Consider the following 23,802-nt stretch of genomic DNA (forward strand, 5'->3'; position numbering starts at 1 on the left):
TTGTTAAATAGCATCAGAGCTGTCCAGGCTAGCAGCTAAAGGTCAAATACGCAGGACTTAAAATGACACAAACGCGTTTCCAGTTTCCAGTCTGAACTAGAGAATTATACAACAGTGCGTCTTTGGTATCAATAAAAAGTGTGAAGGAAAGAGTTTTTAAAGGCAGCTAGCAAAAGAATTATGGCTTTTTTATGGCTTTCCACGCGTAAAATAGTTCTAATTACATTTTATCATGTTTTGCAGCTGTGACATACATTAACTAACACATAATGCACACGACAAGACATATTTTGTCCACCGAAATCAGTGATTTCTCAAATCTGTGGCGCTATTTTACTATTTTAGAGTCTGTTAGCAGTAACAGGCTAACCTTTTTCTTGTGTTTTTATCACAAAGGTTAGCTTAGCATCCAGTTTCAGCAGGTGACACCTTCCAAATTAGCTGAAAGTTCACTTTAAATTAAATTTTGGGTGGGCTCCTCTCTTTAGCAGTGAAAACAATCCAAGCAAGCTATCATTTCAGTTTAGTGTCCAAAACATTTTGTTTTAGGTTTTTTAACACGTTAATACAAAAACAGATTATGGTTTGTTAATGGTTCTGCTGAGTTTGTCTGAGCTAGCTAACGCTTCAGGCTAACAGCGATTAAAACAATTCAGGCTAGCTAACACTTTAGATTCATTAATAACTGAATATCTATTTAATGTCTACGTGGACGATAAAACAATTAAGAGATGACATTCATTCTGTCCTCATTATGAACGTAAAACATTTAGTGAACACAAGTCCGAAGACTAAAGAAACAGAAAAACACTCAGAACGTACAATTATTCTTCTAGTTTCATTTTATTGCACCATGTGGATCAACGTCTGTAACCGTAAAGCCTGTAATATTGGGTCACATCTCTTCCTGCCGTAAAGCACATACAGTCATGTCTCATTTAAAATAAAAATAAAAATAAAAAAGACTGAACATGATGAAGAAGAACATGCAAATCCTCTAGAAAACAGAGACACACAGAGGCACTGACATGAACAACTGAAACACACGAACCAAAGTCTTCTACACACAAACGTTGTGACAATCAAACGCTCAATTTGTGACGACTAAAAGATGGACAGGCTTAATGTTATTAATCAAAAACTTAGGTTTGGGTTTAAATAACATGGACTTCCTCACTTTTTATCCTTGCTAACTGCAACGGCCACTAGAGGTCGCTGCCTGACAATAAATGTAAACATGGATCGAAATAAGCTAAACCGCTGAAACAACAAACTTCGTTAACTCAAGCGTTTAACATTTTAAAAATTAATGCATTACCGATAATATTCACTGAGTTAAGTTTTGTTCTTCCGGAGGCAAAAATTAGCAACATTAGCCAAAAACTCTGCTGGCAGTTTCTTAGCGTTAGCAGGTGATTGTACGATAGTAAAGGGCACTACTGCGACTTCACAACGTGGCCTCGTGTGACGGAGCACAAATGGTACGTCATTTTTTAAAGGACATTTTGAGTGTCTTTCTTTTTGTTTGTCAGTCCAGTGCATTTTATGAGTTTTGGATGCACTAACAACAGTCAGGTGACCTTTGCCGTCATGGCGGTCTTTAGCATTTTTTTTTTAGTATTACTACATGGATTAATGTAACAAGTCTGTACAGACTACAGTGCGTGACGTGACACGTAAAAAACAAAAAAAAGGCATCACGATGATTTGAAACGGCGTTATTCAAATACTATTTCACTGCGTTTATTGCCACAACTCTTTTACGTAGACGACTCTGATCTTTTTGTGTAAAAACTTCTATCGACTTCGCCAAGTTGTTCGTAAGTAAAGTTTCAGATCACACAAACACGTGAAGGAAGTTACACCCAAACTTTTGTTTAACAGGCACAAGTTACACACGAAAGACACGTACAGCAAGACACACACGTATAATTTGGTCTTCAGGTTGATACATTCATTACAGGGAGACGGCTAACTGTTACCGCATTTATTCAAGTCGGACACGAGTCCAAGTTTACTGAAGTTCGTCCTCCATCCCGATGCAACTAAGTCGACTTTGCTGCTGCTTTTTGTTGTAAAATCAACAGTTTTATCCGACGTATTTTCGCCCCAAATCCACCTCATATAAAGCCTTTTTAGTTTGACACAGTAAATATTCATCGTGTTCGAATTTCACGTACATTTAAAGTATCAAACTACTCAAAGCCAAATTAGAACAGGTCGTCTAAAATTACGGTGGTGATCGGAGATCATAGATTGTGCTTTTCTTAAATATATCAGAACATTAAACAGATAATAAACTAACTGCTCTTCTCTTCATGTATGTCGTTGATCTACATCATTTATATTAATATATGATAGAATAAAACCTAATATAATAAAAAGAAGAAAAAAAACAGGCCACCTCGTCTTCAACAGTTAGCAGCTCAAACAGAATGACTGAAGCCTTCAGTATTTTCTCAACAGAACGTGGAGCAGAACGTGGAGCGAGTGTAGTTTTAGTGGTGCAAACGTTCTTCAGAGGCAGAGCTGCGCTGTGTGGAGGAATAATTATCTTTTCAAAGGGCTGCTAACTATAAACTCTTTCCTTAATCAATCATTGGTAAGATTAATGATCAATTAATTGATTACATTTTTTCTTAAATGCATTTTTCCCCCTCAGTCAGTTTTATTTCTGTTGCCTACAAAAATAAAGGTGCTAACTAGAACCATATAGGGTTGTCCACATGGGAGAACCATTTTTGGTTCTTGTTGCTACTTTTTTACAAAAGTTCACTTGGAACCCTTTCAAGGAGTTCTACCAAGAACCATCTGTGGAAGGTTTCATCTAGAACCACCTAAGAGAGGTTCTACGGAGAACCTTTTTATGGTGCAATGGTTCCACTTAGAACCCTCTCTGGAGGTTCTATCCAGAACCTTTCTGCCTTTCTAAGAGAGCTAACAAGAATACAACCAGGGGGTTCTATTGAGAACCTTTTTATATTACAAGGGTTTTATGTAGAACCAAACCAGGGGTTCTACCAAGAACATTTTTATATTTTATGGATTTTATCTAGAACATACCCAGGGAGTTCTGACAAGAATCTATTTATTATCTATGGGTTTTATCTAGAACACATTCGGGAGGTTCTACTGCTAGTTATTGTTAGCAAATACTACCATTAGCAACGTGAATGAACACTGTTGTTAACTACTGTTAGCTAACACTACCATTAGTTATTGTTAGCAAATACTACTGTTAGCTAACACCACTGCTAGTCACTGTCAACAACTGTTCAAGAATACTATTGTTAGCTACTGATAGCTAACACTACCGCTAGCTACTCTTAGTGAATGCTAGTGTTAGCAAAAGTTATCAAACACTACTGTTAGCTTACACCACTGCTAGCTACTGTTAGTGAATGCTAGTGTTAGTGACAGCAAACACTATTGTTAGCTAACACTACCATTAGCGACTGTTAGTGAACACTGTTGCTAGTTACTGTTAGCAAATATTACTGTCAGCCACTGTTAGTGAACACTATTGTTAGCGACAGTAAGCAAACACTACTGTTAGCCACTGCTCAGGTATGTGTGACAAAACCCTCAATTGCAAAACTGGCGCCGACAGGCGGAGAAAATAGGCCCAAATTATCTGAGGTCAGTTTGGGTAGATTTAGGTCTAAACAAATTATTCTGTAAAATACGGATGTGTATTTGTAGATAATAATTCTTCACAACTTTTGATCCATTGTGTGTGTAAAAATATTGATTAATACTTAAATTTAATTAAATATTATAATTACTGCCACTGAAGCTGCTCTGCCTCTGAGAAATTAAAAACTACAGTTAAAACTACAAACTCAAAACGTGGACGCACACCGACCCACAGAACGACGCCGAAGTTGACTAACAGCACAAGTTCTTTTATATTGCTGCTAAATGTGTGCGTTTACAGCCATTTGTGTGTTTCTCTTTGCAATGTGCATATTGCCCACTATGTGCAAGCTTGGAATGAGTGTATTATTGTGTGTGTGTGTGTGTGTGTGTGTGTGTGTGTGTGTGCGCGAGTATAAGCCACGATTGGTGAGAAGGCTGTGATTGTGTGCACAGACACGTTTGTGTCACACGCGGCATGTGATGCATTATTAGGAAATCAAAAAAAGGCAAAGTAAAGAAAATATAAAGCATAAATACTGTGTGTTCCTACACACACACACACACACACACACACACACACACACACACACACACACACACACACACACACACTTCTCCCTGCTGTTCACATGAACACACTCATCAGTTTCATCAGTACAACGTCTCTCAACCTGAAATCTGTCAGTATTCATGATTCTTCCCAAAAATATACATCATTTTTGTGAGTAAATGTCTCGCAGTTCATCCTGACTTTGATACAAAATGATCATCTACTTCAGTTTAAGGCTGTGATTTGTTTGGTAGGAATAAATAAAAGTGTTTATTTTTAACAGTAAAGATTAAATTTTAGGGCTCGTTCAGACAGAGAGCTGCAGGGTGACAGAAGATCCTGGAAGAGCTGAAAAGAGACCGACTGCAATTAAAACTAAAAAAGTGAGGAGTCACAAATCTGATGACTTAAGACTCGACTTAACAAAATAAAAAAAGCTTGACTTGAAAATACTTGATAGCTTCCTTCAAGTCCAAAGATTAAAAAGTCTGTTTTGTTTTTTTCAAAAGAGCAAATCATGAATCAATTTGTTTTCATTCATTTCCTGAATCAGCTAACATTAACACTGTTCATTCTCACGATCCACACAATCCGACTCAGGCTGCAACTATTGATTATTTTCATTATTAATCTATTAATCATTTAGTGTGTGAAGTTACTGAGCTCCAGCTGAAAAAAATTATACCAAAGATAATTTCATTCATGTACAAAATCTACGAGTTGATCAACAAATAATGAACTGCAGAATATAAAATGTTGAAAATTACAAATAAGACCAAATAACTTGACCATTATGACTTGTTTAGGACTCAAAACTCAACCTTTAGGACTTGGGACTTGAGTTTAAAGACTTATTTGTGACATGCATCTTGTCACTCACTGGTTCCCCCTTGTGGTCTGACAGGTGATGCTTTCTGGGTTTTCTCAGAAGTTTGAAACTTTTCCTACATTGTGCTTTTATATCAGAAAGCTGCAGCAGTGTTGCAGGACTCCCCGGCACTTTTTAACTCGTTTAGTTCAAACGTGTCTCTTGTGCAGAGCGTCTGTGAGTGAACGAGTCTTTCCAGCAGTCTCACCGAGTTAAAAACAGCGGGGACCGCTGCGACACGGCTGCACCTTTTCAGTTAGAGAGTGTCTCCTGTGCAAAGCATCTCTGAGTGAACGAACCCGTCTCGTGTGCGATCGTCTCCGTACGGGAGCGTCAGTAACTATCGGTGCGTTGATTACATGGAAATTTGGCATTGAACCGCGGCTCTGCATCGACCAGGAAAATCAGTTTCAGCTGGCAGACGCTGATCGGAAGCCCGAGCCTGTTAGAGAAGAGGCGCAAGTTTAAATAATCTCATCTGTTCACACAACTGAAAAAATAAATAAAATGTAAGCTTGCTAGCGATGGAGGAAAAGAGTCCTGGTGGACGCGTGACCTCAAACCCCCAACACGCCCGGTTCTCTTCATCGAGGGGGCGGACCGTTCACTTCAGCTGAGCTCCCTGGATCCTCGGTCGTTTCCAGCTGTAGTTCGAGTTGTTTCAGAGTATTATGGGGTGCCAACAGGCGATCCTTTGAGGCTGTTGAGGGCTGCGTGGATCCTGAAGTGCAGCCTGGACTCCATGGAGTAGTCCTTGTAGTTCATCCTGATGAAGTCCAACATTAATAATGGTCATTTTCTTTAATGCACCTGAGGCTCTACTTTAAATATCAAGATATTGGTGTTATAGAACAGAAACAATCAAGTTATTAAAGAGGTGAACTGAAATGGACGGACACTTAATGATGAAAGAGTTCTTCAAGGATTTCAACAATCAACGTTTATGTAGGTTTATATGACATTATAAAGGTGTATGAAGGTGCACGACAGTGAGGGGTGGCGTTTGAACTCACTTGGCGTTTTCGATGTACGTGGTGGCCTTGGTGAAATCTCCCTGTTGTTTATACAGCAGACCCAACTCATAGAGAGTGAAGGGGATCAGGTAGTGATCGAATCTGATCCGACTCTCACTGAAAACACACAAACACACAGTTTACCTGATCTCACACACACTGAACACTCAGCCTGTGTGTGTGTGTGTGTGTGTGTGTGTGTGTGTGTGTGTGTGTGTGTGTGTGTTACCTGGACAGGACCTGTGTGAAGCAGAGCTCAGCCTGCAGTAACCGGCCCAGATGTTTCAGACAGAGACCCTTCAACATCTGGACCAGGCAGCTGTCATCTGGATGAAACTCTGACGGGTCTGAATGACAGAAACAGAGTGAGATGAAACTTGTTTGGTTGAATATTGGCAAAAAAAAAAGTCCATCTTTGTCCTGTAGAATTGAAAACTAATCTCCGTTTAGTAAATCTAAGTTTAAATCCAAGTTTAGGATGTAACCCAAAAATCACTAAGAAGATGTTTACCTACCCGAATTAAAATTGAAAAACAAAACAAAACAAAACAAAAAAAGCTAAAGAGTTCTCTGTATTCTGTATACTTCAGCAAAACATTACAAGCTAAAAAGTAAAAGAAAAACAAAACAAAACCTTATGTTTGCTTGCTAGCTAAACAGTATTTGCTAGCTAAAAAGTAAAAAAAAAACCTTTATATTGTTACCTAGCTAGCTAAGAAGTTACTGTTTGCTAGTTAGCTATGAATGAAAATAAAATTACATTGTTTCTTAGCTAGCTACAGAAAACAATACATAATATAGTTTGCAAGCTAACTATAAAGTAAAAAAGCATTATACTGTTTGTTAGCTAGCTAGCTAAAAAGTTGGGTAGCCTAGTTAGCCTACTCATGATGGCTCAGTTATCTAAAAGGCAGCCCCGCTCAAAAGTTAAAACCTACAAAAGTGTCACTTTAAAGTTAATACTGGAGTTTAAACTGGAGTTTAGTAACATTTTGGTGCAACTAAATTAAAGTTAGGCCATGATTTTACTGAGGTTAAAAATTCATCTTTGTTGGTCTAAGAACAGCTTTATTAGTGGAAAGTGTTAGCCGTAGAGCTAGTAGCAGCGGCGTTTTTATCTTACTGGGGTCGTTGCGAAGCTGCTCCTCAGCCGTCTCTATGGTAACCAGCAGGGACTCAGTGCTGTCGGCTCTCTTCCCGACGATGGTGAAACCGTTCCAAACGTACATCATCTCCTACAGAGAAGGTAAAATATTAATCCATTAGCTTAAATTCAGAGCCGCTCAGTGCTGCTGTTCAGCCAATCAGATCTCTCTGACAGACTTTAACTACTCATTTAAATTTAGACGTGAGTTCACCAGCGCTGGGACGACCAGGGGGACGGGCTGAGCAGCTTTGTAGCGTCTGGACTTCCTCACTGCAAACTTCTCCGTCGGGATCGACTTCCCCGCCAGACGCTGTTTCAGCCCCTCCACCTGCCTGCACACACAGACACACACATTTAAATTCCTACTTCAGTACAGTACCAAAGTATTTGTACTTAGTTACTTCTCATCTCTGCAAATGTCCTGAAGTTTTCACTTTGTAAAAGTGCATAAAAGAAAAAAGTCTCCTCATGTTACTCACACACCCTCCTGTTCATTTGAACACAGTGTGTCTCCCTCTGAGGTTCTGATTGGTGTTGAGTTAATTAACGTTTTAATGAAGCAGACTGACCTAAAGAGTTCCACGACGTTCTCCCCCGTCTTCTTCACCTCCTCCTCTGACATCATGCTGAGGATGGCCGCCTTCTGGTAAACGTAGATGGCCTGGAGAGGATGAAAAGAAACGCCATCAGCTCATCGTCACGAGGTTTCTGTGACGCATCGATCAGCCTCCGTATTATTTTCCGTCCAGAGATGAAAGCATTCATGCAGAAGCATCAAAGCATGCTGGGAAATCGTTTTTCTAAAGACAAAGTCTCTGTAATCAGTAGATATCAGTCGTCTCGTGCGCGCTGACCTTGCTCCAGCGGCTCTCTTTGCACAGCAGGTCGGCGTAGCGGTACGCCTGCTGCCACTCCTGCTGGTAGGAGTGAGTCCACATCAGCTCCCAGTAACACATGTGGTGGATCTGCTTCCACTCCTGCTGGCTGCTGATACACTCCTCGTACCTCGACCGCGCCTGAGACGCACACATCAACACACGCCGTCACAGAGAAACGTCTCAACTTTATCTTAACAGAAGTTTCAAAGATATGAAAAATCTTATCTTCCTGTTACAGAAGCAGATCCTGAACCGTCTTATCTCTCAGACTTCAAATCTAATCTTAAAAAGTTCTAAACGGAGCTTTAAACTGGATTCTTCGTCCTGCCTGTAAACTGGACGACAGACTGAAAGACAGAAATGAAAATGTGTGTTTCAGACCTTCTCAAAGTTTCCTCGCAGCGTGGCGATGCGAGCGGAGTAGAAGAGAATGATGGAGCCCTGAAAGAAAGACGTTAATCGATTTATATTAGAAAATATTTCATCTGTTAAAATTAAAACAAAACTGTACTTTTCTCATGAGACTGAATCTTTCATATTTTCTGCAGAGTTGCACCTGGTTGTCTTACTTTGGGGTATTTGTGTTGGTACGGCTCCAGCAGAGCTTCAGCCTCCACCAGGTTCCCTTCTCCAGTTCCTGATAAAAAAAACAAGAACAAACGGTCATGTTCACAAAGTCTCTGAGTACAGAGAGGAAAGGCTGAGGTGTATTTGTGTTTTCTTACCCAGAATCAGTGACACGTATGTGTGGTAGAAGAGCAGAGTCAGAGCGCAGAGGATGGACCTCAGACTGTGACTGGAGGCTCCGTCCCTCAGCTGAGACAAACCAAACCCCTGCAGAGACACAGAGACAAAAGATTATCACTAACTGATTTTCAGGGCTGCCCTCTGAGTCTACAGGTAGTTTTTTTTTTTGGGGTGGAATATCCCTTTAAATTTGTTGTGCTGACCCTGTTTCCTGAGAATCCGATGAACTCCAACAACCTCAAAATCCTCTGAGGGAGGAGAGACAACATCTGAAGAGAGACAGAAAATAATATTCTTAAATTAAGTAGTTCGGGTGCCTGAACCTGTCCAAGACTTTTATTTTGAAAGTAACTAATCTGCATCACTGCTCTTTGCAAATGTCTGAGTGTGAGTTTTCATTTGAAAAAACGTTTTTTAAAGTTAACGTAAGCTGAAACGTGACCAAACGTTTTATTACTGCAGACGTTTTTAAACAAACCCACCAGGTTGAAGGATCCGATGCCGAGCTTGACTCCGCCCTCAAACTGTCTGAACGAATCAGACTGGCCCGCCAGGTCCTGAGTGACATTCAGCACATTCTGACAATCCCTATTGGACGACATGAAACATGATGTCACAACCAGGAAGAGACAGAACTGTGATCTTACTCAGAAGGATGTGGAACCTTTAACTTGAACGTATCATTTTTACATCCTGACACAAAATCTTTTTTCTTAAATGCATTTTTTATTTCCAGAGTAACATGTTACTAACTAGAACCATATAGGGTTCTTCAGCTGGTTGATTAATAATTAAAATGTTGCCCACAGAAATAAAGGTGCTAACTAGAACCATGTAGGGTTCTTTGGCTTGTCCCTAACCCTTTTATGGGGCAATGGTTCCACTCAGAACCCTCTCTGGAGGTTCTATTCGGAAGTTATACCGAGAACCTTTTTATATTCCAAGGGTTTTATCTAGAACACACAGTCAGGTGGTTCTACAAGAACTTTTTGTATTCCACGGGTTTTATCAAGACCAAACCAGGGATTCTACCGAAAACCTTTCTACAGTATATTCCAAGGTTTGATGGTTCTACAGAGAACCTTTTTATATCCCAGAGGCTTTATCTAGAACACACCATGGGGTTCTATTGAGACAAAGACAAAGAACCGTTGACAAACTGATGATGAAAGAGTTCTTCAAGGATTTCAACAAACCTTGAAGAACTCTTTCTTCTATAAAAGGTTCTTGGAATGAAAAGGGTTCTTAATGAAGACTTTAGCCTTACAAAGAACCCTTGACAAACCTTTTCCTACAAAAAGGGTTCTTCATAAGCAAATTGTTCTGGGTAGAACCACAGCCCTTCAGGAAGAACCTTATTTCTGAGTGTAGCTTATGAAACATAAAGAGCTTCGTCTTTCAGGTGTTTAATTGATTGTAGATCAATTAAATATTACATGATCAATCAAATTCTTCACAACCGATTAATTGATCATTGATTAATTGTTATCGTCTCTATTCGTCCCTGAGCTGACGAGATATGTTTCAGCCTCTGAGGGTCTGAAACAGTCGCTCACTTGTAGATTTGGTAGCTTGTTCGGATCTTGATGCCTCCTTTGATGAAACTGATCATGTTTTCATCCTGGAAGAGACACAAAGACACAGAAAGAAAATTAATTTAACATCTTATTCAATTAACTAACAGCCTCGTTAGTGATTCTCCAGAGTCTGAGCTCAGTTCTGCTCATTCTGGTTTGTTTCCCAGGACGTGCTGTTATGTCATCATTAGTTAATGCCACATTATGTCATGTTATTAACTCTTTATGTTCAGTCTGTCTCTCTGATTTTTGGGTGTTCCTCAGAGTAGAACGTCCAGAAAAGTTATCAATATATTGAGTTACATTTTAGGAGGCAATTAACCTGATGATGTCATAGTGATGTCATCAGGTTATCTGACTACACAATTATAACGCACAGTCTGTTTTACAAAATGCGGGGAGCTTGCGTGGCTGTTTGGTGTCAAATGGAAGAGCTGCTGTCCAGCTGCATCATACATATAAATAATAATAAGTAAAGAAACACATAAATAAATAAAAAATAGATCAATAAATAAATAAGAAAATAAATACACATTTAGACAGACAGACAGGACAGAGACAGAGACAGACTGGGAAAAATGTAAAAAGACAGACAGACCTGGACAAACGTCAGCGTGGCTTTCTGCAGCAGACACTCAGCGTAGCAGATCTCTGCGTGCATCTCCTCTGCAGACACACAAACACACCACAGTCACCTCCTCTTCCTCCTCCTCCTCCTCCTCCTCCTCCTCCTCCTCCTCCTCCTCTTCCTCCTCCTCCTCCTCCTCCTCCTCCTGCTGCTGATGATTTTTGTTTTATCTTGTATTTTTTCTGAGCTGCACTTCCTGCAGACCTCAGCTGTCAATCAAAGTGTGTGTGTGTGTGTGTGTGTGTGGGCGGGATGTGTGTCTGTACGCACCTTCCTGCAGGTTGGACTGTTTACTGATCAGACTGGACAGAGATCCGACCACCGAGTTCCTCTTCCTGAACCTGCAGAACCAGAAACGGGAACAGAATCCGACCGTGTGTCAGCAGTTTTCCTGCAGCAGCTTCAGTATGAAGGCAGATAAAAATGTGAAATTTGGCTCATTTCAATTATCTGCATGGGACAAATATTAGTTAAAGGTTTGTGATGCTAATCCTACATAAACTGAACAAAACTTCTATATTTATATAATATTGGACAATGACAGGAAGTGACAGCCTGTAAACAGTTAATGTCACTATTTCACAACATTTGCAGGACAAAAAATTCACAAAAAAATAGCTCTTTGCAACAAAATCGGACTTTTTTGGTCACTTTAAATGAACAGCTCAGAGTTTACAGTCATGCTAGCAGCTAATGTCAGCGTGCTAACATGCTCACAATTTTATTTATTATAATTCATCCTGAGAACATGAATCTCTGAGCCACATTTCATCACAACCTTCTCTCTGCCTCACCTCTGACAGGTGTGTAACGCCTCTTTGATGGTTGCCATGGCAGCCTGGATGTCTCTGTGTTCAAAGGTCATTGTTGCCTGCATCACCAGGATGCTGCTGTAACCCAACGCGTGGTACATACTGTCCTTCCACCTGCACACACACACGCACGCACACACACACACACGATACAGGTGGTACTGACACTTCGTTACAGGAACAACAGTATACAAACCCAACACTTCCTCTAGCCATTTCAAATTAAAAGCCCTATAACATTTCAGTGGACAAAACCCCTTCATTTCTTATTAAGGCTTTTATTGTGAAACATTTCAGGAAAGCATTGTGGAAAACTCACTGACTTGTTGACAGAAATTCAACACTTCCTGTAGCCGTCCAGTATTTCAGTGGACAAAAAATAAAGTCATTTCTTAGCAAGGCTTTTATTATGAAGCATTTGCAGAAACATGTTGTGGAGGTGTTAACACTTCCTCTGGCCATTTCAAATTAAAAGCTCTCTTACAATTCATTGGGCAAAAATCCTTCATTTCTTAATAAGGCGGGAGAGTGTGACACACTTCCTGTGCCTGTTTCAAATTAAGTGTTTCAGTGGACAAAAACCCTTCATTTCTGAGCCAGGCTTTTATTGTGAAATATTTGCAGAAATGTGAGAAAACTCACTCACTTGACAAAAACCCTTCTACTCTTATTATTATTATATTCTTATTATGTTCTCCTCAGGAGCAGCTGAGTCACCTGCGACACCTGGTGGTAAAATCCGGTATTACAAAAAATCAATCGTATCGGCCGATACGACTTAGAGACAATCGTCTATCGGAATCGGTGACGTGATCGGGTCGTTCTGAGTTTGAGTGACAGTATTAACAAGCTCTGTAGAGTAAACTGTGCTTCAACAAAAACACCAGGACAAAACAGTTTGTATTACATAATACAAACACACACACAGACACACACAGACACACACACACAGACTTGTTGCCGTGGTTACCATGGTTTGAGGAGGTCCAGAGCTTCAGAGAACTTGTTGTTGAGGACCAGATTCAAAGCGCACTGAGTCTCCTGGATGGCTGTCTGCAGGTCCATCTGACAGGCCCTGCACACAGACACACAGACACACACACACACACACACACACACACACACACACACACATCAAGAGTGAGAAGATGAATCCACCAGTCAGCACAGGAAGTGACTAAAACTGAAAGAGATAAGAGGCTGACAGGAAACTAGCACACACACACACACACACACACACACTCCTCAACATCTCTACTCACTCAGACACAGCAGGCATGTGTGTGTGTGTGTGTGCATGTGACTGCGCGTGTGTGTGTGTGTGTGTGTGTACTCACGCAGGTATCCGGTCGTAGGCGTCTTCAAAGCAGTCCTGAAAACACACAAACAGTTTGATTAAATTAATCTTCGAATAACTGAAAATATCATCAGTAACCTGACGGAGGAGGATCAGCCAATCACAGTTCAGTATGATCGACACACTCTGGGAAATCAATAACAGTCAACATCGTTATTCTTCAGACTGTTCAGCGTTTCTCTTTCATCTTTCCTTCATCAATCATTGATAAAATTAACAATCAATTAATCATATTTACAAAATCTTAAAATCTTTGCTTTTATCAAACAAACCTTCAGTCAAAGTTTTATTTCCACGGCAACAGAAATAAAGGTGCTAACTAGAACCATATAGGGATAAAGTTAACTTGGAACCCTTTCAAAGACTTCTACTGAGAACCCAACATAAAGGGTTATATCTAGAACCATCAGTGAACCTAGAACCCTCTATGAGAGGTTCTATTCAGAACCTTTCTAGCTTTCCAAGAGTGCTAACAAGAATCCCACCAGGGAGTTCTACTGAGAACCTTTTTATATTTCAGGGGTTTTATCTGGAACACATGCAGGAGGTTCTACTGAGAACCTTTTTACGATCCAAGGGTTTTATCTAGAATCAACACAGGGAGTTCTATTGAGAACTGTTTTGTATTATGGTACAAAGAACCCTTGACAAACCGTTGATGAAAGAGTTCTTTTAACAATCCTTGAGGAGATTTTTCTTCTAAAAAAGGTTCTCTGTATGAAAAGGGTTCTTAATGGAAACCTTAGTCTTACAAAAGGACCACTGACAAACCCTTTGTTCCAAGAATGCTTCCTCAGAAGTGGGCAGAACCACAGCCCATGAGGAAGAACCCTTTTAGAACCCTAGTTTCTAAGAGTGTAGCCTATGAAACATATAGAGCTTCATGTTTCAGGCGTTTATTTGATAGTACATCGATTAAATTTTACAATTCATACCGACTGATTAATTGATCATTGCATGACTGTTTTCATCCCTGATTTTAAATTAAAATGATTTTATTGATCTTTTCCAGTCAGTGTTTTTGAAAACGCCGCCCTGTGGTCGCTGGAGGAACCGAAGCTTCACACACTTTGACCCTCAGCTGTGGAGGCTGCTGACATCAGCTGTGCTCGAGGTCACACTGTTTGTTCAAGGAGCTTCCCCTTCATGTGAACCACGCGCGCGCACACACACACACACACACACACACACACACACACATGCATGCACACAAACACACACATACATGCATACACACACACATTCCTCAGAAGTGTCTCAAATCCAACGCATTTTCTATTTTTGCATCAACATGTGAACTTGAAAGAAACAACATTTATTTTTTTCATGCACACACACACACACACACACAGTCTGTCTCTGCAGCCTCAGTAGCAGGCTAATAATAGCATCCCAGTGGCTTCTTACATAATAGCGCACAGCTGCAGCCACACACACACACACACACACACAGTCGCAGCTCTGCAGAGTGACTCTGAGCCTGCAGGCTGCAGCTATCGACCCACTGTGTCACTCTGACAACAACACTTCAACACTCTGACACACTTAAAGGGGCAGTTCGGATTATTTGAAGTGTGTCTGCATGAGGTTCTGATCCACAGTCAGTGTGTTACCGTCAGTAGTTGGCACCTCCAGCTGTGGAGAAGCAGCAGGAGCACCGGTGCAGGAAGCTAAGCTAATGTGGACGGGGTCAACAGCAGAAAAACACTGCTGTTAGGTCAGAGGATTGTTTCAACACCGACCTTTTCTCCTGTAACACTGAGATCAACAGAGCACTGCTGCTAACTGTGCTGCAGCTGCCATTTGCTAGTTAGCTCAGTTAGCATCAGAGACCAACAGAGACCAGAGGGAATACAGTACTGAGGTGAATTACAGCAACCAGGTCTCTGACGCTGACACATCATGAACACTAACAAAAGCTAGCATTTGAAATTTGGAGCACAAAAAAGCAGCACTTGAGTGCGCATCACAGCTGGCTGGCTGTTTCAAATTAAAAGCCCTGTGGCATCTCAGTTCACAGAAACCCTTCATTTCTAACTACGGCTTTTATTGTGAAACATTTCAGGAAAGCAACTTGTGGTGGAAAAGCCACTGACTTTTTAATACGAACTCAGCACTTCCTGTATCCATGTCAAATTAAAAGCCCTCTCTTACGTTTCTTTATGGAGACGGCCGAGTCACATGCGACCCCTGGTGGTAGAAGTCAGTATAACTGTATTTAGTGGCATCTAGTGGTCTCTATTTAGCTCCAGTTTAAGGCGACAAAAACACAACTTTTTATATCTGAAACTTTTTATATCTGACAACTTTAGCAAAACTAAATATTAGTTTTCTTTAATTCATTGTAAATGTTGACTGCAACTATTGACTTCAGATCTTTCTTCAGTTTCAAACAGTCCTGGTTGTTCTGAAAAAAGAAAACGCGGCACGCCCACATCTGAAGCTAATGACAGACTGTGAGAAGCTGGAAATGGAAGTTTTACAAAAAGTGACTTGGACTGACGGGACTGAAACTTTTTTTTTAATGATCCTGTGGAATGACAGGGGAAGAAAAGAAGAAGGAATGAAGGTGGACAGAAAGAAAAGAGTTTGTGGGTGTGAGGAAGTAAAGATGTAGGAGTGTTGCAGAGATGAGAAAATAACTCTGTGTGAATCTGAACAGACGCTCTCCGCTCACACACTTGTCCTCCCGTTTCACACTTTCACCGCTCTCGCTCTCTTTCTCCCATACAAACAGATGCTCTCTCTGACATCGCCTCACACCCCGTCGGTGTTTTAGTTTGCCACATTCACAGCGTCACACACACACACACACACACACACTGGCCACATGAGCTCCTGCTGTGTGTGTGTGTGTGTGTGTGTGTGTGTGTGTGTGTGTTATAAAGGAAATGGTGTTTAACCAGTCAGTCCAGCACGTTACCTCACAACACAATGGACTCTTTAAATTGACGTGACAGGTGACGTTCTGCAGCCTGGAGCGTCGACACGACAAATCAAAACCTCACACAAAAATACTCAAGTTACTGTAATTTAGTATTTGTTGGGGGTAGATTTTCAAGCCTGTACTTTTACTTGTACTTGAGTACACATTACAGAATGTAATCTAGTTAGTTCCTCTAAGGTCATAATTGAGAACAACCAGTTCAATCAGAACCAGGACATATGGAAGAACCCCCCCCCCCCCCCCCCCCGTTTGTTTTTTTATGTTTGAAAACTGGTCACCATTCACTTCCATTGTTTGGGAGATTCTGCAACACTGTTTTTCCATTTTTATTTTGGTTATTTTCTTAATCAGTAGATGAACTGTTTCATTTGTAAAATGTGAGAAAATACTGTCCTTCACAGTCCAAAACCCCAAATTAATCAGTTTTCTATGATATATGAAGAGGAAGATACCAAAAACCCTCACATTTAAGAAACAGAAACCACAGAAGATTTTCTGTAGATTTCTGAAATTAAGAAATAAACCACACACTTCTCCTCTGGAACCACATTTCTGGATAACTACTCATCACAAAACACAACTAGAAAGTCCTTTCTTTCTTTTTTCTCTTCCCTTCCCTTTAATCAGCAGCTATGACACAACTATGGTCATGACCTTTCAAATTAAAGGAAAACTGTCCATCACCACTTTTATATTTTCGTTTTCTCTAAATCTGATCCAGAGGGGTTTCAGTTGAATCTTCATGATATTTAAAACGTGATTAAAACGTTACACAGCTCTTGAATTTAAGTTTCCCACGAGAACGTTCACATTTTTATGGCAGTCAAGACTGTAAACACCAGAGAAGATTCATCCTGTCAATCTGTGATTTAATATTTAACTTTACAAGCTTTTATCTTTCCATACAGCAGAGAGGTCAAAGATAAAATATAAGGCAATTTTAGTTTACACTATTGCACATTTATTTTCGTTCTGTATCTTCTGGTGTGTTTTCATTTCTGGTTGACTGTATAGTTCTACTACTTATTCTATATTTTTCATTACTATTTATATTTTTTTTCTACATATTTTACTATCCTCTGTCCGTCTCTCTACTTCCTGCACTGTTGTAATGTCTACTTTCTCTCCATGTATCTTCTTTCATTTTTTATCTTTGGTTCACTTCAAACTATTTTAAAGTTAAATATTCCTCTGAGTTTACAGCTGGATTAAAGTACAAGGGCAGATTTTCTTATATTTTAGTTTTTAAGAAGTGTTTTAGCAGCAGATCTATCAACACAAGCAGTTTTTGTGCAAGATGAAAATAAGTGATGTGGAAAAAGCAAACAGCTACACCATTGTATGATATTACACACAAGGAGAGGTCAGTGTCAGGGACGCTTCTCTTGTGACAGCAGCAGGTCTCTAATCAATTAGTCAAGACCTACATACTGTGTCCTATTACCAAACAGACACACTTCAACACATAAACAACCCAACTGCTCTCAAGGAGGCTTGGAAACTCCAGAAGAACCCCCTGAATGCCCTCACTGTCCTGTTAAACCCCCTCGAGGACAAAACATCCCCCTTAAGAGGCATTTAAACCCTGTCAGAACACCAGAATCTCCTCAAGGACCTCACTGGCCACCTGTCAAATATGTTCTGTCCAATGTTTCTCTATGACCATATCAATGACTTTAGGAACAACTTTAAAACCATTAGAACACACTCTATGACCCATCAAAACCATCTGTGACCTGTGGAAACTTAAAGACCCACAAAACGTCCTGGTTCAAAGATTCAAAGATTGCCTATTGAACCTTCTCATAGACCCTGGCACACTTAAAGATCCTTTGACACCCATCAAACTTCCTGGCATCCACTGACGGAGCCCTGGGAAACGGCTGAGTGACCTTCAAGATCCTCTGAACCCAATCCATGACCCAACAAATCCATGAAATAACCTGCATAACCTTCTCACCTCGGCATATTCAAAGATTCATTGAAGACCCATCAAACTTCCTGGTGCTCACTGAGGGAAATTTTCAGGGACTTTCAAGATCCGTAGAAGACCTTCAAGGTCTTTCGCACCCGCTCAATGACCCATAAAACCATCTCAAAGATCATGAACGATTCTCAAAGATTCCTTGAAGACCGGCGACATTTCCCATTACCCATTGAAGGACCTCTAGAACACTTCCAGTTTACCACAAGAAGATTTTCAAGATCACTGCAACCCTTTCTGTTTACCACAAGAAGACCTTCAGGACCCTTAGAACATATTCTAAGATCTGTCCAACCTTCTGAGGAATCCCAAGTAGTACCAAATAAACTGTAAAACCTCCTCAAAGACATAAAAGCATTCAAACAAGCTCCTTCAGCATCCCGCCCAGAAACCCATCAATGACCCATAAAACCTTTTAGAAAGCTGTGGAACCCACTCTATAGCACATGATATCTCCACAGGAATCCCCAGAACCCCTTCACTGATCTGATCAGCATCCTCAAAATACTTCAAAAACATCCCTTTAGAGAAATCAGAACCTCCCTCAATGACCTGTCAAATCCCCTCAAATAACCCCAAGCAAGCTTTCAACACCCATCACACAATCCAAAATCTAGATTACCAGAACCTTTTTACCACCCTCAACGTGGTCTTGGTATTTGTTCCCCAGAACCTTATCAATCATCTGAAACCTCTTGGACCTCCTCAAGAATCTGTGGAATTGTAAAGATAAATGCCGCAGACCCATCCTCAAGAAAAACACAACCTTTAACTGTTCCACTGAAACTGTTATACTCTGTGATGCGAGTAGTGTAGCCTTGACCTTTGACCCTGCAGGGGAAACAGGAAGCGATGGGAGTTCTACTGTGGAGAGGAAGACAGTGGTCTCCTTGTGTTTCTTAATAATCACATTCTGCTGAACCAGCCAGTCACACAACAGTCTGCATTCATCACCTGAAGCTCTCAGCGCTGCAGGTTTGATATAGTTACACTGTGAGTTAAATAATGCAGCATTGTCCGGATAAAACCCTTCAAAACCTTAAAAATGTTCAGGAATAAAAGAACCTCATTCAGGAACTCGGAATAACGCCTCCAAAACCACAACAATGCAAAGAAATGATCTACTTCTAAAATGCCAGAATGTAGTTAGTGACTGAGGGAACCGAGCACTGACATCTCCTCGTCCTTTCTTGAGAACCCCGATACCTCCTCAGGGAACCCTGAAACCAACTCAACCAACTTTTGAGCTAATCTGAAAGTCTGATAGCGTATAAATTAAGCTTAAATCAAAGATGCAGAGCTTTTAATTGTTAGTTACGATGGTGAGCAGCCAACTAGGCAAGTAGAAGGTCAAACAAAGGTAGAACCATATTCTGTGTTTGCTGTATTTATTCTCAGGGCGTTATTTACATTCCATTCATACCTGAAGGGTTTTAACAGAAAGAATTACTCAACTGCAGAATTAGCTTCAGGGTCCTTGATTGACAAGAAGTCGAGGGTCTCACACACACACACACACACACACACACACACACACACACACACACACACACACACACACACACACACGCTTGTTTGCATCACTGGATGTTGTCAGCACCATGATCAGCTGATTGTGTTTCAGTCTGACCAGACATTGTTAATCATTTCTGTCTACGTGTTCGTGTTTTTTATTGTTGCTGGGCAGAGCGTCTGGATGATAACCTTCCACTGTGTTTAAATTTCTTTTTAATAAACACAGCTTGTCTCACATTCCTCGCAGCTCAGCCGAAGTCAGCTGAATTCCTCCGTAATGTGATGAGCTGGATTTGGAGGCTGACAGAGGAGCGTTTGTGAGCTCAGATGGGGAGATGAACTGGTGAGGTATGATGCACGACAGCCTCAAAACCCGCGGCCACACCACATCATCCAACTTAATATTTTCTGTGAGCTTGTAAACACAAAGTCTAGATGGCTTGAGGTGATCGATCGGACAGTAAAGACCTTGAAACTTTCTCAGAGCTAAGGAGGCCCTCCCTAATCGCATGCACTTCAACAAAGGGCATCAAACGCATTTTTTAAGAATCTCCAAATTTTCCTATGTCTAGAAAGATCCTCAGTAAAGTCTTAAAGACACATTGGACCTCTTCAATGGCTCCAAAATCTTATGCAATTCCCCTAACACACATCTTGCATCTCTTAAAAATATTTAAAGGCTGTGGGCAGATTCACGGACCATCTGAAAGGACTTCTAGAACCACTAACAGAGATCTCTAGAATCTTCACAGAAATCTGAGAAAACATCCTGAGGCACCTTTGACCCCCAAACCTTCATAATTACATATAAATTTTCCTTAGGGACCACGCAAACCTTTAAAAAAAAACAACTATACCCATCCAAAGATGTCTCAGTGCATGGACCCTTTGAAAGGACCTCTAGAACCTTTGACAGAGATCTGTAGAACCTTCAAAGAGATCAGTGCTGCTCCTTTAAGTGCCCCACATCCTTGTAAAGATCCTTTGAACCCAATCACACTTCTTAAGACATCCTCCTCTTTCTAGAACCCCCCCTAGAAAAAGAGTAATTTAGGGTGACCCTCCCAGACTCTTCAAGCCCGTGTAAGGACTTCCTGGAACCTCCTGAAGCACCTACAACCCTTGATAATGCCTTGAAACCCTTTCAAAATACATATAAATTATCCTCACGGACCTCCAGAACCTAAACCCCAAAACACAGATACACATTCAACGATATCTCAGATCCCTAAGAACATCTTGGATGTCTTTAAAGATCCATGACCCTTCAGAAGGACCTTGTAAAGATCAGCTGAAGCCACTGACCCATCTTTAGGGTCCCTTCAACAGGTCTATGCTTTGTGGAACCTCAAAAAAGCACAGACTTTTGAACCTCTTTAGTGACCTCATTCTGAGAACCTAATAAAGTAACAGAACCTTTTCTGAACAGTAGCTGTTCTAGGACACTCCCAGTTTGAACGGTATGAACCAGGGTGGAACATTAAACATCTCTTTACTGAGAACATAAAAGTTAAAAAATAACCTCGCTAGCTCGCTCTGCACCATGGTACCATGCAGGAACCTGGCAGGATTCGTCCACTGACCGCCGCGTGTGACTGCAGACCGCTGTAATTTAGATGTTAGTGACGTCATCGTTAGTCATTTTGGATCAGAACAAATGCAATTAGGTCTGAGCTGCAGAAAGCAATCCTCACTTTCTCGTCCAACTTCCTGTGTTTGTTGTGCAGAAGGCAGCCTGTGGTTGAAATCTGATCTTCCATTTACATAAGCAAGCCCACACACGCACGCACACACACACACGCACACACACACACACACACGCACACGCACACACACACACACAGAAACAAGGGAACCGATAGTATCAACTCACTTAAAGCTGATTAAACACTGCAGGTAGATAAATACAAGAATAATCGGCACACAGCTCACCTGGACTGAACCGGCAAGATCTACAGCTCAGTTGGTCTAAAACACCCTGAACTTAATATCTTCTGAGTTGTGGAAAAAACAAGACATTTTATGGACCAGACAGCTAATTGATTAGTGGAAGAATTATTGCCAGATTGATCAATAAACAGGTGGTGCTCCACCTGTTTACATGTTTGGACTCATTTTTCAATTGACAAGATTGTGACAGGATCCATTTTTCAATCATTTCTGGTAGTTTATGGACTGTATTTCGATTTCAATGAAATTTTGCTTAATTGATCAGCCCTAACATTTACACATGAATGAGAAAACGTATGGTTTTAAGGTCATATAAGGTCAGTGCTGTGGACAACAGACAGTATCCGTCACTATGGAGACACAAACACAGGAACATCACCACAGAGTCACGATCATAACATGAATGTAAGAAGAGAACATTAGAGATAAAGACGCCATAAACTCAACATTGAGCTCCATATATACACAGAGGAGGATTAAATAAATATATGGCCTAACACTACAGACAACAATTAATCAATGATCAATGAATCAGTCGTTAAGAATTTCATTGATCATGCAAAATTTAATAGATCTACTATCAAATAAATATCTGAAAAGTCTTTACATGTTTCATAGGCTACACTCTCAGAAATAAGGGTTCCAAAAAGGTTCTTCTTCCTGAAGGGCTGTGGTTCTACCCAGAACAATTTGATTCTGGAGAACCCTTTTTGAAAGAAAGGGTTCTTCAAGGATTGTTGAAATCAATGGTTCTTTGTGCCATAATATAAAAAGATTTTTAATAGAACCCCCTGCGTTGATTCCAGATAAAACCCTTGGAATATAAAAATATTCTCGGTAGAACCTCCTGCATGTGTTCTAGATAAAACCCTTGGAATATAAAATGGTTCTCAGTAGAACTCCAGACTTGGTTCTAGATAAAATTGTTGGAATATAAAAATGTTCTTGCTTGAACCACTGGTTGGATTCTTGCTAGCACCCTTTACAAAGGTACTGGATAGAACCTCCAGAGAAGGATTTAAGTGGAACTATTGCACCATAAAAGGGTTCTTTGTAGAACCTCTCACAGGGGGCTTTAGGTGAATCCTTTCACAGATGGTTCTAGGTATAACGGTTTCCCTGTTGAGCTCTTTGAAAGGGTTCCAAGTGACCTTTTATAAAATGTTCTAACCAAAAATGGTTCTCCTACAGGGACAAGCTGAAGAACCCTGTATGTTCTAGTTATCTGTTTGCATCATGTTGCTGTGGAAATGACTGAGAGGTTGTAGTTTCAATATTTGACCTTCCAAAAATATCAGTTGTAAGAACCCGTTCTTAATTTCTTTGTAAAGTTTATTTATTTTTATCCTAAATATCTGGGTTCTCAACCGTTCTTAGCCTTGATATCTGGGTTCTTAATGTTTTTTAGGGTTGTTATTATTTTTTCTTTAGGATGAGTGTGTATAAACGTCCTCTGATGGGTGGATAAAATAAATAATTTTAGACTTAGACCAGAGGTAAAGGTTTTCAGATCATAATTAACCAGTGGAACCTCTTCTGTGACCTGACGTTCTGCGTTCTCATCCTTCAGAGGTTCTTTAGCGGTTATGTTCCTGTACTGAGCTTCATAACCTCCTAACATGCCTTCATACAGTGAGGTGTTCACAGTACTGAGGTTATAGGTCACTGTAGGACACCAGTATTAAGGTGTATCACAGAACTACAACAGGACTGATTGAACATGTAGTCCAACCTGTAGGTTAAAAACTACATTTACATACAATAACCGGTAATATATAAGGAGTGAATGGCTGTGATGTGTGTGTGCGGTGAGTCCCACCTCCTCCTCCGCCGTCGCTCCGTTGCCGACGTGGGCCATGTCTCAGTCTGTCTGTCCCTCTGTCTGTCTGTCCGTCTGTCTGTGGCCGGTGACTGTCCTCCCTCAGGTCCGCTGCTGCTCTGCTCCTATCAGGACAAACACACTCCCATTTTCACTCAGTCTCTGTGTCACACACACACACACACACCGCCGCCCGCAGACAGATGTGTGTTTTTATTTCCTCTTCCTGGTGTTTCTGCCGTGTATTTTCCGGGATTTGTCCGGTTGTTAGTCTGTGATTCCGCCTCCGTCCTCCTCTGTGTCTCTGCGGTGGTTTTTCTGGACGCCGATCCTCCGCTCGGTTCTTCCGTGAAGAGAGAGAGAGAGAGAGA

General features: G+C 40.7%; 1 protein-coding gene across 2 annotated transcripts; it reads right to left on the reverse strand.

Moving 5' to 3' along the window:
• Positions 1 to 3,768: 3,768 nt before the first annotated feature.
• On the reverse strand, positions 3,769 to 23,801 carry ttc39b (tetratricopeptide repeat domain 39B). 2 transcript variants are annotated; one of them, XR_014769049.1, is made up of 20 exons: positions 23,432 to 23,801; positions 13,197 to 13,231; positions 12,830 to 12,934; positions 11,842 to 11,973; positions 11,318 to 11,388; positions 11,018 to 11,085; positions 10,399 to 10,463; positions 9,325 to 9,430; positions 9,046 to 9,111; positions 8,821 to 8,929; positions 8,665 to 8,732; positions 8,477 to 8,536; positions 8,072 to 8,233; positions 7,787 to 7,878; positions 7,429 to 7,549; positions 7,194 to 7,305; positions 6,300 to 6,417; positions 6,071 to 6,187; positions 4,218 to 5,823; positions 3,769 to 4,185 (listed from the first exon to the last, which is right to left on the reverse strand). XR_014769049.1 is itself a non-coding variant. In XM_084712032.1 (19 exons), the coding sequence occupies exons 1-19, from the start codon at positions 23,468 to 23,470 to the stop codon at positions 5,727 to 5,729; spliced, it is 1,743 nt and encodes a 580-aa protein (XP_084568158.1). In that variant the 5' UTR covers positions 23,471 to 23,801; the 3' UTR covers positions 3,769 to 5,726. The 2 variants fall into 2 exon arrangements, 1 of the variants encoding a protein (XP_084568158.1); XM_084712032.1 differs by having other exon boundaries at positions 3,769 to 5,823.
• Position 23,802: the final 1 nt, after the last annotated feature.

This window comes from Lutjanus erythropterus, chromosome 23 (assembly GCF_056507025.1).
Source record: "Lutjanus erythropterus isolate fLutEry1 chromosome 23, fLutEry1.hap2, whole genome shotgun sequence".
Lineage (NCBI taxonomy): Eukaryota > Metazoa > Chordata > Actinopteri > Lutjaniformes > Lutjanidae > Lutjanus > Lutjanus erythropterus.

Coding starts and splice junctions, on each gene's coding strand:
- ttc39b (XM_084712032.1), bottom strand. CDS start 23,470: ATGGCCCACGTCGGCAACGGAGCGACGGCGGAGGAGGAG. Junction 8,234..8,476: donor TGCGAGGAAACTTTGAGAAG/GTCTGAAACACA, acceptor TGTGCGTCTCAG/GCGCGGTCGAGGTACGAGGA. Junction 7,550..7,786: donor AACGTCGTGGAACTCTTTAG/GTCAGTCTGCTT, acceptor CTGTGTGTGCAG/GCAGGTGGAGGGGCTGAAAC.